The sequence below is a fragment of the Homalodisca vitripennis genome, unplaced genomic scaffold (genome assembly GCF_021130785.1).
Source record: "Homalodisca vitripennis isolate AUS2020 unplaced genomic scaffold, UT_GWSS_2.1 ScUCBcl_1514;HRSCAF=5235, whole genome shotgun sequence".
NCBI classification, from domain to species: Eukaryota; Metazoa; Arthropoda; class Insecta; order Hemiptera; family Cicadellidae; genus Homalodisca; species Homalodisca vitripennis.
This window is the reverse complement of record NW_025777639.1, coordinates 34,022-48,515: the sequence shown is the minus strand read 5'-3', so window position 1 is coordinate 48,515 and position 14,494 is coordinate 34,022. Positions and strand designations below refer to the sequence as shown.

At 36.1% G+C, this 14,494-nt stretch overlaps 1 protein-coding gene across 9 annotated transcripts in view; it reads right to left on the bottom strand.

The window, feature by feature from the left end:
- LOC124371498 (cyclic AMP-responsive element-binding protein 1-like) overlaps positions 1-14,494 on the bottom strand; it is a 43,639-nt gene that overhangs the window by 4,255 nt on the left and 24,890 nt on the right. For 6 of the 9 annotated variants that reach the window (XM_046829841.1, XM_046829844.1, XM_046829847.1 and 3 more), the window contains exons 5-6: positions 7,081-7,233; positions 2,347-2,434 (exon numbers count right to left, since the gene is read on the bottom strand). In XM_046829841.1, the coding sequence (XP_046685797.1) occupies positions 2,347-2,434; positions 7,081-7,233 (241 nt within the window). The remainder of the gene's footprint in view (positions 1-2,346; positions 2,435-7,080; positions 7,234-14,494) is intronic. The other 3 variants (XM_046829846.1, XM_046829843.1, XM_046829849.1) reach the window with 1 other exon arrangement.

Here is a 14,494-nt window from a genome sequence, read left to right as displayed (position 1 = left end):
AGTCCAGTTCGCTTGTAGTTCGCTCTGTGTTCAGGATAATTATTTCGACTGTTCGACTGTTTGATTGGAAATTAGTTACCATCACAGCAGTCATGTCATCCAGCGACGAAGATGTTGGTGACGATAAATATTTAGACAGGGCTTTGTTTGTCAAACTGGTGACTCAACACCCAGTAATAATTGAAAAATGCAAAACTCCATCTGCTGTTAAGGCCAAAAAAAGATGCCTGGAAAATTGTCAGTGAGGATTACTCATCAGCTACAGGGAAAGTTTGTAACAGTTGTTCAACTAAATAAGCTGTTGAGTAATATGAAGTCGAATATCAAAATAAAAACAGACAAAAAACAAACTGGGAAACAAGCCAATAAAGATGAAATCATGGGAAACCGAATTTCATGATTTTTTTAAGTCAAGGAAACAACCCTGTATTTTCTAAAGTACCAGGGAGTATTTCTATTGGAACATCAAGCAATCCTACAACATCAGCGACGAAAACCCTAGCTGAAGTTGAGCAGTCGAACGACGAGAACCTTAGCAATGAAGGAACTGTTTGTGGCGGAAAAAAAAAACTGTGACTAAAGTGAGAAAAAGTTGCCAAAACCGTTATGGCCTATGAAAGTGATGAAACAAAGGACCTCTCTATACCTCAACTTCAACGGATTGTTTTGCTGCAGCAAATGCAGTTGAACAAATTGAAACTGAAAAGAGAAAAAAATAAACTTGAAAATGAGAAGAAAAGTTCTTCTCAAGATGTTGCTTCTCAAACTGATAATGAAGATTTTCATGTTTACCTAAACTTATAAATTAATATTTCCTAGCTAAGTAGTAAATTGTTATCGAAATAATAAAATAAATATACCACTCAACCTTTATCCCTAATCCCTAAAAAAAACAAAAAAAAAAAAACAAAAAAAAAAACCAAAAACAATTAAACAGTACCAGCTAACTGGCCCAACTTTTTCCCATTTGTGTATTTTTGTAAAACGGTCACAAGACATGGGTAATTCGAGTAAATACTCACTTTATTGATTTACAAACAACATCATTTCTCTTCGCTTGTCAGCACCTCGACCAGTAGTTCCTGGATTTCTCATGTTGTACGTCTAATTTCTTCAATTTCATCGTCACCATTGATCTCAAAATTGTCATCATATAAACATCACCAAGATATTTGGCAATATTATGTAGGACTGCACAACAGACGACTACTTTAGGCACTTTTTCCGAAGCCAACACGAACACAGTTACCCAGTATCGGAAATCTTCTTTTTATCTGTCCAAAACACCTTTCGATCACAACTCTTTCCCTAGAATGACACAAATTAAACCGCCTTTCTGCTTCATTTGTTGGTGTGTTTGAAAGGGGTTATTAACCATGGTGATATTCCGTACCCGGAATCGCCAAGAAGACATACTCTACCATCAAAAACGTGACATGATCTCCCTAACTGGACTTCTGCGCCAAATTCGTGCATCATGCACACTCCCTGGCCACTCTGCACTTATGCTAGTAAATCTTTCAAGAGCGTCACATGTACCCTGTACATTTATTGTAATACACCCTTTTCTATTTACATATTCGGTCCCCATGCAGATTAGGCTTTTTTAAATTTGTACGTGAGTGCAATCTAGCGCCCCGATCACAGTTGGTAAACGGAAATTTCTCTGCCATTGAATTTTTGCTTCATTAATTTCTTCGACTGTTGCTGGAAAATGTATCCAAAAATTAGCTCTATCAATAATCTTATCCATAACATAGCTTACAGTTTTGCATGCTGTAGTTCTGTGAACGCCAACGTCCTCGGCTATGCCAGACTGAAAACCAGGATCGGCTACGAAACGTAAGAAAACCTCCATTTGTTTCCTTGGAGAAAGTCCACCGCCACGAGTGTCAGTTTCATTCAAAAACTCCGCGGCTAAAAAATCAATACTTTCGGACTCAAACCTTAACAGTTCCTTACACTTATTTTATCTCTCGTCGAGCACCATAATGTTTATGCTGTCGAACTTGCATAAACTTCCGCCATGGCTGATGTCCAACAAACAACTATAAGTAAAAAGCTAGCATGCCTCGGTGCTGACTTAAACAAAAGCCTAGCAGTTGCTAGCTTTTAAATTGAGAAGTTGTGTTTTATTCACTCGGTAAGTGTAAGCAAGTGCTAGGTTTCCGGAAAAATCCTAGCAACTCCTACCCCCTAGCAACTGCTAGCTTTTTATTCACACCAAACCAAGCAGTAGCTTAAAAATCTCTTAGACTTAGCAAATGCTAGGTTTTATTCACTTCACCCATTATACAGTAAAATTCTTTTGTGATTGTTACAATATATTCTAATAACAAGTTATACCTGTTCTTCAGTAGCCGAAGTTCCCGCTTCCTGGCCTGGTCCTCTGCCATAATTGGTCCTCCCGATAGGCTTCCAGACTGTGTCACCACTGCAACAGTACGTAGCATTGTTATTATGGAACTAGTTTTGATTTTAATCAACCAAGTACTGTCTACAGAAAAATGCAATGAATGTTGGTTAAAAAATAATACCCTGAAAATGTTGAATTTGTTGATATTTATTTTATAAAATTAGAAAAGCCGACACAAAAATTTCTTTTAGTATTGATATAAAAGCTATTCCCATATCATTATCAAGAAATTAGTAAAATTAGAATTAATATCAAATTTGTTCAGTTAGACTTAATAGAATGCCTTCAAAAACAACATAACATTATTGTTACATTTGCACATTTTTTTAAAATTGTACAACCGCCACTTTGTTTGCTCTTGATCCAAAAGTAACATTTTTAAATTGTGTACAGATGAAAAATTTTTGAAGGAATTAAATGTAAGCAGCTCTTAAGATCTACTGATTGAACTTCATTAACCCATTGCGGATCACTGACGAGCTGAGCTCGTCACGCAGCGGCCAGGCCTAACAGCACGATGACGAGCTCAGGTCGCAAAATCGGTCTGCTTTTAAGTTTCCCTTCCAGTTCTATTAATGTCTGATAGATCGGGCGATCGTCTTCACTTGTCAACTAAGAGTGCTTAACAACGGTCTACGTTTAGAGTTTTCAAAAGTTTTTTATAAATATATCCTACAGATCGCAGTTGTATGTCGAAGTTTTAAAAATCATTCATATGAGTTTACTCTCTGCTTTTTTAGCGCTTCTAATTGGGTGTTTTCCTCAGTTGTTATTATAATACTTTTGAGGTTAGTGAGACGGAACTAAACGACGCAGACGTACATGTCGGCAGGTTTAGTCTAGACAATGGCCCGGATGTTGTAATCGCTTCGCCCGAGCCGCTTTATTTAGACTATGATTCAGGACATCATCCCTGCCACCCCGGAACATTGTTCGCGTGTTATTGTTCCTACATCACGGATACCCCAGCAGGCCCATGTTCCATCTCAACGAATACCTTCACAGCTGAATTTTCTAGTATACAATAGCGAGCGATACAATGTGGCGCACCATTGTTGTTCGTGCGGCCGCTGACCGTAAATTAATTCGTGCCCGCTGGTGCCCACGTGCGCCAAAACATTACGATCCGCAATGGGTTAACAAATAAGATTGTCTTATTAAAAAAGAGAGACATATTTCCTCGGTTTGTTGACTTTCCTCATCATTCAATGGAAAAATATACATAGATCCCAAATTCTGTATGACTAAAATACTTCAATAGAGAATAAACTTTTGTTCAACCAATTTTAATTCAGTAGGTGGTCATTAAAAGAAAAATAACAACTTAAGAATTGTGCATGGCTGAGTGTAGGACTCTCAAATCTACTGTTTGACACAGTTTCAAGCGTGTTGCTGAAGTACATGCATTCTTTACCACAGTTTATAATTATTTATTTGATTTTGATATAAATATTAAGCATATGAACATTAATTAGTGAACATACAATAAAATCATGTCAGAAAAGTAACCATGCTGATAAATAAACAACTGAAATCACATAGCCTTATACGATAGGGAGAAGCAAAAACAATTGCCGGGCATGGAGCAGATCCTGTCATGCTCAGCGTAAGCTTGGACTGCTGCAGATGGTGCATTGTTATTGTTTATTGTGGATAAATAATAAAGAGAACTGAAGATGGATTTAAAATATGTAACCAGTTCTGTATCGTTTATCATTTCAAAACCACTATCGGTTCACAATTCTTATCTTTTCATTGAAATTTAGATTTGAGATGACTTGAACTAGCTAAGAACTGTACTCTTTAAAGCAAATCTGCAGAATTTGTTCTGTAACTTTATGGAGAGCACAGGCGAATATGCTGCATAGCATGAACTAATATATTTTGAGTTGTACAAATTATGTTCTTTAACTCAGGAACTGGTGGTCACAAATTCCTCTCAGTGGTGGAGTGTTTTTTTGTATCTCAAACTCTGCCTCGAACTTACTTCATTATCATATTTATAAAATGAAATAATTATGCCATATTATGTTATATACAATTTTATTCAGGAATGTTCAAGGAACAATTTCCTTATAAATAATAAGTATATACATATTTTTAATGTAGCCACTGCATGCTTGCAAACATAAAAAGTAAAAATATTAATTCAAAATTTATTTGTACAAAAGTTTTGATTGGTGATATGAAAAAGTATACAATAAACATGCGGACACTAAGGGAAGTTTTACTAATCCAACAGAGGTCTACACATGCACTTTTTCTCTAATCATTGAGATAGAGTTGAATCTATTATCTAGATTAACAAAGGAATGATGTTCTCCTTATGAAATGATCATTATATTCAATACTTCCAAACATATTTTGTACGTTATAAATTGCGTATGGTTTTGTGATTTTTTAATCACTATTACATTTTTTCTTATTTAGTATGAAATTACAAGCTTAGGCATTTACTGCGGGAGGCCAAATTCCAGCTCTCATCTCTACCCTGACTCATTGCCTCAGTGTGAGCCCGGTATTGGGCGGGGAGGTCATGCTGCTTACCACCTGAAGTGCCCGGTTGCACTGTTTCTTTCCATGCAAATCGTTCTTAGATCACCATATTGGTTTGTTTTCTCTGTTGTCATGATTAGTGTATGGTGACTGTGTACGTGTAACTACAGAACTGTAGCCCATTGGAGGAGGATATAAAGCTCACTAAACGCCAATTTTCTGGCGGAGAAGAATCCGATTCAAGTACAGACAGTTCTCATGATAACAACTTGTGAGAGAGTGGAGAGTGGTGGTGAGAGTGTATAAAACATATTCTTAATAAAGAAATATTTTTAAATTAAACAAACTGATTCATGAGTTCCAATGGGGATAGGGGCTAAAAGCCAGTGGAGTATTACCAGTATGAACTAGATGAGAATCGGCACCAGTAGTGGTGGGCTGGAATTCCAGCCCCAAAAATTACATCACCAATTCCAGTCAACAAGGGCTTGTGGACATCTTCAATACATTTTTTTGGATATCCAGATTTCTCACAGCGAATTTGTTTACCACCTTTCCTAATTCCTAGTCTTTTCCATTTTCAGAGGGAAAAATGTATAGTATGAAGCAGAAGTGAAAAAAAACACTGCACAACTAATATCTAAATAAGAGATATAGAGGAATAACAGGAGTGAAGTGGACACTTCAATACTGAGAGAACACATGCTCTTTGTAAGGGTAATCAAATAATTCTGTCATATGTGATGATTGTTCTTCTTTTATTTTTAGAAATTTAATTTCATCACAACTATATACAAGAATCTACATGAGAATTATGAGTAATTTAAACGGGTATTTGCTTACAGTAAAGTGTGGCTTGAATGAAGGCAAGTTTTTCAATCTCCAACACCATAAAGCATTCAACATTATCATGCTTTATTGTAAAAAAAATAATTATATTGAAAATGTTTGCAATGGCATACAATGTACATAAAGTTATTGAAATACTCCAATATAGAGAGTAACAAATGAATCTGTTATACAACAGGTATATCCCAGAACTGTTACACCTATATTTTTCCTTGTTGTCATTATAATGCCGACCTCTATAATAGGAAAACAACAAATCTACCACAGTACAAAAGACAGAAAGTCTAAACTCCCCTTGTATATCAACTTGAAATAACTCAGAAAACCTCCAGATCATCCAGATTATTCAATTAGTTTTTATAATTTCCTTGTCATTGTATTAAGTATAGTGTGTAGAGAATAAAATACATATTGAATTTACTTTATTTTGAAACAGTCATAAACTGTTTCTAAAATAGTATAGACCTGTTTCCTCACAACATTTCAAGATTGAACACTATTTTGTTGAATGTATTATTAGAGCTATAATTACAGTTAATTAATGTTTTGATAATTAACTGCCATAGCTATTTTTCTATGTTACCCTTAAGAGATGGCTGGCCTAATTTTTGAATATTTGAAAGCAAAAATTGTTGCTCAATAATAAACAATAAACTTTTATCGCCAGATTATCATATTTTTTGCAATAAAATGAATATTATAACACTTTTCAGGTAAAATTAAATACAATATATTTTTATTCTGTGTTAGTGCAAAATGTTTTTACAATGATTAACTTTCACTTTGATTCAGAATTGTTCATATATATATATATATATATATATATATAAGATTTGTTTTGATTTTTTGCAATACCACGTGAAAGGCAATGAAATACAAATACAACAATGTATCATCTTACGTTTACGATGAGAAACAAGCAAAAATATCATCACCAGCCTTCTAGAAATTAAAAAAATAAATACTTCAGGATGTAAGAGTGAAATATGCAACTGTACCTTAAAATTAAAATGTACTCAACAGAGATAAAAAGGCGTCAGATGCATTGGAGTAGAAAGGATTAAAATAGATACTTCTCCAAAAGCACTTTTTGTCAATCGTCACAGAAAAGCTACTTCAACCTCATTATTTGATGCTGTAGCATAACCGTTTTGGAGTTGCAACACAATCAAAGTTCTAGCAATTTAAACAGCCAGTCATGTTGAGAGAATTAACATGACAGTGAGTAATCTAATTATCTATACTTATGCCCCTTCACTTTTTAGATATAATAAACTGAACTAAAAGAAAAGGCAGGCACGAGAATGTAGTCTGCCGACCTATCTCACCAGGCACATAGAACTGCCCATCCTGTCCCTGCGTGTACTGTACAAGCGTGCCACTGCCTCCCGTAGCGTTGGTCATAGTCAGTGTGTGCAGGCCCGTCACCGCTTCGCCTTGACTCGTAAGCTGGATTGTTCCCGCTGGTATCACTGCAACAACACATAGCACATTTAATCTCTCTCCTCAACATTTATAATCACCTTTTGAAAGGTGTCAAAAACATTCAGTTTTCAATAAAAGTGAATGTTCAACAAATAAAATAAGATAAATAATGTTCCTCTGATAACAGTAGCGTAGCCAAGGGGAGAATGTTAGAATGTATACTTCCAAAATGTTGAAAGGAATTAATTCAAAGACAGTAAAAAGTACTACAAGGAGCAATTAGTATTTACGATTAGTACTTGGGATGCCAACAGGAAATCATCTGATGAAGGTGGGTTTAAGCCAGACTCTGTGGAGAGGCAAAAGAGCAGAACACATAATGCTAATTGTTCTGTTATTTGCAAAACCAGGATAAGATTTCTAGAAGCCAAGAGTCCAAAGACATCAGAGAATAGGAGCCCTCAAATCTAATAAGTTTTTGCAGAAGCCTCAGATTTGAGGGTTAAAAATAAGTAAAGGAGGTGAAAAGGTCCTTTCAGGACTAAGTACAGAGACAGGCTCTTTCACTGAAGAAAAAAACACTAATAATAAATTAAAGGAGTTAATAAAGTATGCTATAATTTGTAGAGACGTTTTTTCTTTAAACTTCATTTCTACATAAACAAGAAAGAGTTCTATGGTGTATCACCATCCACGGAATTTGGCTGAACATTATTGAAAATTTCAATTTTGTCTGCAGGAGGATGTACAAATTTATTTTCTGTACAATTGTCTGTTGTTTGTTTGTGCGCAGAACACCTCAAGAATACTATAGATTTGAAAATTTTGAATGCAACTTCAGCAAAGCCTGTTAAGAGACATATTCAAAGAGTAAGTGTACTGAGGCTCTCAGGGCCGGAAGGATTTTTTTCTCAACATGGCTACACTGTTCCCTGCCCTCAAAACCGTGGGATTAGATCTTGTTTATGACATAATCCTAACTTATCAAATCTATATGGAATTCCAGTTATAAACAACTTTGGTTTTACGGACTATTTGTTTCATTAACCCTTTCAGGGCCAGGAGCAAATATCAGATGTTGCAAAATTTTTCTGTCAAATTCTTAACATTACTTTATATTGATTGTACACATTTTAAAAGATTTGATTATTTACAGGCATTACAAAATATAGCTGAAGTGCTTGCACATTTTCCATATACTCCACAGGAATATTTATTATATTTAGACACATTGTTCCTTTGTTTATAAATAAAATAGTTGTAAAAATTAAACTATAACATTTTTTAATATAAACGGGACAAAAATACAATTAAGGCTAGTAGTATACTTTGGCCGTTGCTGGGACAGAGCACCCGAGACCGGTTCTGGGACAAACCGTGTGAGACCGAATCTGGGACAGAAAATTGTTAGAGAGCGACTAAGAGTGTGAGTACGGGTAGTCAGAACCGCGCCGCGCGAATCACCACGCATGTCATCGCTGTCCCGCCACCGCGCAGACACCACGCGTTTTTATTTACCACAATTGTGAGTATGTATGTGTTTGTGATTTACTGATCAGATCTAAATAGACGATGTTGTTTACATGGTTGTTCTGGAGCAGTTGGTTGTTTTGGTCTACAAGTGTGATTGTGATCTGTTGAATCTTTCGTAAACCGCTCCGAAGAGGTATGTAGTGTTTTTCTTGAGGTGATTGAGATATTTTGTAGCCGTGTGGTACATTAGGGGAAAAGGAGTAGAGGATTGCTGTCTCCAAATGTTTGTGAGAGTGAACATCATGATTGACAAGACTGTTGTTGACAATATTGCAGTGTATCTCGATGACATCAACGGCTCTGAGATTCGGTGGATTCGATGCAATTACATTTTCATTTGAGTTGAAGTAAGACGATTCTTTTTGTAAGTTTGTTGCATCAGATTTTTCAAAACCTAAGAGATCACTAACGGTTTTATCCAAGTAGAATTTAATTGGAGAATTAATTGATATTTTGTCACCATCTTTAAAGATCTTGAAATCGTTAGAATTTACACTAAGATTCAACGATTGTATGTAATCTCTGAAACTCTTTTCAAGTTTTTCAATGGTCCAGTAACCACATTGAAGTATCAGTGGTTTCGGAATGAAATGTATTTCCAAGTCCCAAAAATAGACTTTTGCATGTTGCAACAAGTTGTATATGTTGTTCTCAGAGTAAAATCCAACAAGAGCCATATAATACTCTGCGTTTGGATCCAAGTGGATGGGGTGTTCTAGATGGAGAGTCAGTACAGACTCAGTTCCAGTTAGTTTGAGTAATGGCATGGTTGCAGTTTTTTATATACTTATAATTCTATACAAGTTTTAGATGAAGTTACTACCATCATGGAAGTCTTCAAAACCTCTTTCCATATATTTTTTATTTCGTTGTTGAATTTTTTCTGCATGATGTATATCTTGCCTTCTAATTCACTCAATTGAACTTTGACAACCACATCATATGGCTCCACTGCTTTGCTCACTTGACCAATTCTCTGGTGGTTTTTCAGTAGGAAGCTGCCCCATATCTTTTCACCATTTACGGTACTAGTGGGGACAATCTCGATCGCATTTATTATTTTTTCCGATTTTACCAAATGCGATTCCAATAATTTCTTGACTTCGGATAAATCTTGTGAGACTTTTGATACATCACTTGCAAGCTCAATTATCTCGTCAGGAGAAGGGTCTGAATTGGGTTGAGTAGGTATTGATCCAATTTCAATTTCTTCTCCAAATCTGTTGAAAATAAAACCACGGTTTCCATGCATTTTTATTGTTTCTTATATTACGAAGAATATGTTCCCAGTCCTCACCAGCTGAATCTCGTCGTAGAACCTCCAGGCACAGATGTCCACAGATAGGAGGATCGTCAAACCCCTGAATACGCTCTGAGTTATAAACCAACCCTTTTGGCCCCAAATACCTGACTACTTCTATTGGAGGATTGACATCGCCATATGAATCAAAATAGAATTTCTTTTCACCACGTTTCACATAACACGTCCAGTGAGTACCACCAGATGAAAGGTCACCAAGATTTACAATACCACGTTCAATATTTGTAGGTTTGTCTGGAAGTAACTGTCGCATGAAAACACCTCTAAACTCATTAATGTTTAATATACCTGCTAATTTTTCTATTTCACCAAGAGACAGCGGGAAGATCTCTTTTTTTTATTCACAGACAACAATGCATCAAGCTTCCGACCAATACGTCGTTTCAACCCTCTACCCGTAGGGTCTTTTTCAATAATGGTGTCCAACTCCTCATCGACTAAACTCTTTAACCAAGGTATAAATTTTTCTCTCAGTAAAGGAGCCACCTTTCTTCTTATTAATGGAGAGATGAAGCGTTTACCTCCAGGAACTGACGAATCCACCATTTCCATAATTTCCTTCAAAAACCCTCCTTGTTTATTAGATACGAGTTGGTTGTAACTTAGAAGCAATTGTAAACCTTTTTTGTTCTTAACAGCTCTAGAAACGGCTTTGTGTTGCTCTCCAGAAAGAAGTATACGATCACTTCCGTGAGACAGCTGTTCATTAGATAATCTGATTACTGTAGGTTTCCGTCTTTTGTACGCTGTACGAAGCTTACGTTTTTGAGCTTCGGATAGCCGAACTGTATAATTATGCTGACTTTCCATTCTATACGCTTTCTTATATACAAAACACTGACATGAAAACAATAATTGCCGCCTACTAATGAAAAAAAAAATCATTTTTTATTTTACTTTTTTTGTTTTTTTTGTTTGTTTGTTTTTTTTATTTGTTTTTACAGGAATTTGATTATGTTTCGAGTAATGTCATATGAGAAATGTGCCTCAGATACAACGACAACATATGCTGTGGTGCCGCTGCTCCCCTGTGGAGATGCAATAGCTTTTACAAAATCTAATTCAATCTGAATGTCACTTCGAGATCTGTCTGTTGTTGGTTGATGTAGATGTGTGTCAATTACAACCAAAGGTGAGTTATCAATAAATTCTTTCAGGTTTACTAACACGTTATTGTCTCCGAAGTTTATTTTTCGGAACCCTAGGTACTGATCGTACATGATCCTGTATATACCATTAGTAATATCAAAATTCTGCAATTCCTGAGGGTACCTTTCTCCATTAATTTTCACAGACACATTTTTGATGTTGCAGCTGTCAAATCTACTAGGATCTTTTGCCTGGGTGTTTGTTCTGTTTGTCTGAAGTGCGATTATAACAAATCTAGGATTGTACACATTTCTGTAAACACTTGTAATATCGAAGCTGAACGATGAACCGAACACCCCTCTTTTGTCGATGCATTGCCATTGAAAGAAGTTGTAGACTAAAGCATCCTTGTCACTCAGATGTTTCAAACCATCAATTAACTGGATTTTGGAAGTGCTGGTATAATCGACTATGGGGACTCGTAACACAAACGACTCTATCACAATTTTTCCATCACCAGGATCCGTTGCTGTGGACCCTGCCCCTTTCCAGTGAAACAACGCATCATTATCTTCATTCCTAGTAAATGTGATTTCAAAACCTCCCTTGTACATCGGGTAACGTAGGTGGTCAAAGAACCCTAATCCTAAATGCCCAAGTGTGCCGAGTGCTTCAAACTTCCCACCTCCTGTAAACGATGATGAGAAACCACTACTTGAGAGTGTTTGTTTTTCAGTGTTACTGTAACTAACAACCCCTTTATAGTGCTGGTGATGCCGGGGAGTTCTACTGTGTCGATCAATGTATTGTGTTTCCTCAGCTCTATTCTTGAAAACAAGAAGGCCGCGAAGTTGTCTACCAGTTTGACAGTAGAGTTAGTTTGATAATCAGATCCATCAGATTTTTGCACATACTTTCCTTGAATGTGGTACATTATGCGTGAATCATAAAATGCGTCTCCATGATCCAGTTTGAATGTTGTATTGTTGTTGGGTGCATTGAAGTTGAGCTCTGAAACTGGCATTGCAGTTCTATACTCACTTCTTGCTATACCGCTCGAAAATTCAATATACAGTTTCTCCATCACTGGTTTTACCACTGATCACTGTTCTATTATATCCTCTCTTATATATAGGGTAAAAAATATTTGCTTTCATTGCTTTATATATCTGATGGGTAGATACATCCTGAAGTTCCTAACCCCATACCGAGTTTACGTTTCAACCACATTCCTCCTGTTGTTGCTAGGCCGACCATACGCTCATTCAAGTCAGCATCATCTGAGGTAACCCTCTCCCAAGCTTTCTTTTGTAATATTTTGTCCGCCTCCCACCTGTCTTCTGTGTTTTTATGATCCCTATACCATATATCATGCTTCTTACAAGCTTCATCGAGGGGATTAATTCCCTTATCTCCCCTAGCAAGTCTCTTGTCAAGCTGGGTGCCGGGCCCACAGTAGTTGTACGTATCAAGATTCCAGTTCTTGGGCGCATGTAACTCGAATGGTAACTTGTTAATGATGTCGTTCAAAAGCCCTTTACCTTCTATAACATGTTCAGGCAAAACAGACAAACATCTGACTAGGTACTTCAACCCTTTAGGTGTAGCAATTAGGTCTTCCATTTCATCGTGAAGGAAATCAACCACAGACAGTTTTTCATTATGAAAGTTGTTGTTCCCAGCTTCTTCCTGAGCTTGAATGTAGTGTAACCTGTCAATGAGGTCTTTGAAGTTCTTTATGTACTTATATTCGACCGGACTTTCATTGTAAACCTTTAACCCTGAACCAATTGTTGCCACTTTTCCATTCACCAACTCATCCCAAATAGGTTTTATCATATGTTTCCACTTTAGTCCTTGACTTGATTTGGGACGATTACTTTTGGGATTGTTTCTTTGGAAAAGCGAGTTTGTCCTCACCAACATGTCCTTGTAAGAGTTCCAGTCTTCATCGGTGTACAGATCCTTCTCTACTATATTGTTTTTCGTCAACAATCTCCAAAGACCCTCAGTCCCTTTGTATTTCTTTTGAGAGCTGACTAATATAATGTCATCATAATCAAATGTAATCGGTTCGGAACCGATCATCGGCTGCTCTAGATTTTCATCGTACCAAATACCAAACTGTTTGTCGTTGGATTTTGGAAGGTATCGGGCTCCTAGAGAACCAAGTGTTACTACTTTAGAATCCATCAACTGTTTCATCGATTGCTCTTGAGGTTGTACTTCTGGCTCATCATCGTAATCTACATCCTCAAACGTTCGACGATCTGATGCTTGAGGTTGAAATCTTACCAACTGTTTCATACGGTTTTGACTACGTATCTTTTGTGTTTCCAATTCTCTATGTTGTTGTTCCCTAATGGCTCTGGTGATTGGTTCGTACTTTTTCTCATTTTCACGAACATCTTCTAACTCTTTAAAATGGGTCTGAGCAAACTCACTTTGTAATTTCCGGTTTAACTCATCCAACTTTCTAGCTTTAGAAACAGTGAGCGGTCGATCATGTGTTATTGATATGTTACGATTGGCAGACGTCTCATTAGCATTTGATGATATAGTATTTTTGTTTGAGAAGTTTTTTAATTCATCCTGTTCAGCACGTTTGAACTTTGCAGCCAAGACAGTCTGAATTTTTTCAAGTCGCCTTGCTTCTTTTGCATCTAGTTTATTCGCCATGTTGTATACTTATAGTAATAGATACAGCGTTATTCTTCAAATCTTTCAAGTCACGTTTACACTGGAACGTCAAATTACGTTTATACTTAAACGTCAAATTACGTTTATGAACGTTAAATTACGTTTATACTTAAACGTCAAATTACGTTTATGAACGTTAAATTACGTTTATACTTAAACGTCAAATTACGTTTATGAACGTTAAATTACGTTTATACTTAAACGTCAAATTACGTTTATGAACGTTAAATTACGTTTATACTTAAACGTCAAATTACGTTTATGAACGTTAAATTACGTTTATACTTAAACGTCAAATTACGTTTATGAACGTTAAATTACGTTTATACTTAAACGTCAAATTACGTTTATGAACGTTAAATTACGTTTATACTTAAACGTCAAATTACGTTTATGAACGTTAAATTACGTTTATGAACGTCAAATTACGTTTATGAACGTCAAATTACGTTTATACTGGTACGTTTTACAACGAAGTATTATTCAACACTTAGTTTCCTTTTTAAATTGCACATGTATTTCCTTTTTTGTGGTTTAGCTGTTGTATTAATAGATATGAACCCATGAGGTGTTTTCCAGCACTCAAAACAGAGAGCCTCAAATTGGTTGAAAGTCATGTCAGAACCTACAAAGTCCTGGAACACTCTCTTTGTATAGTACTTGTT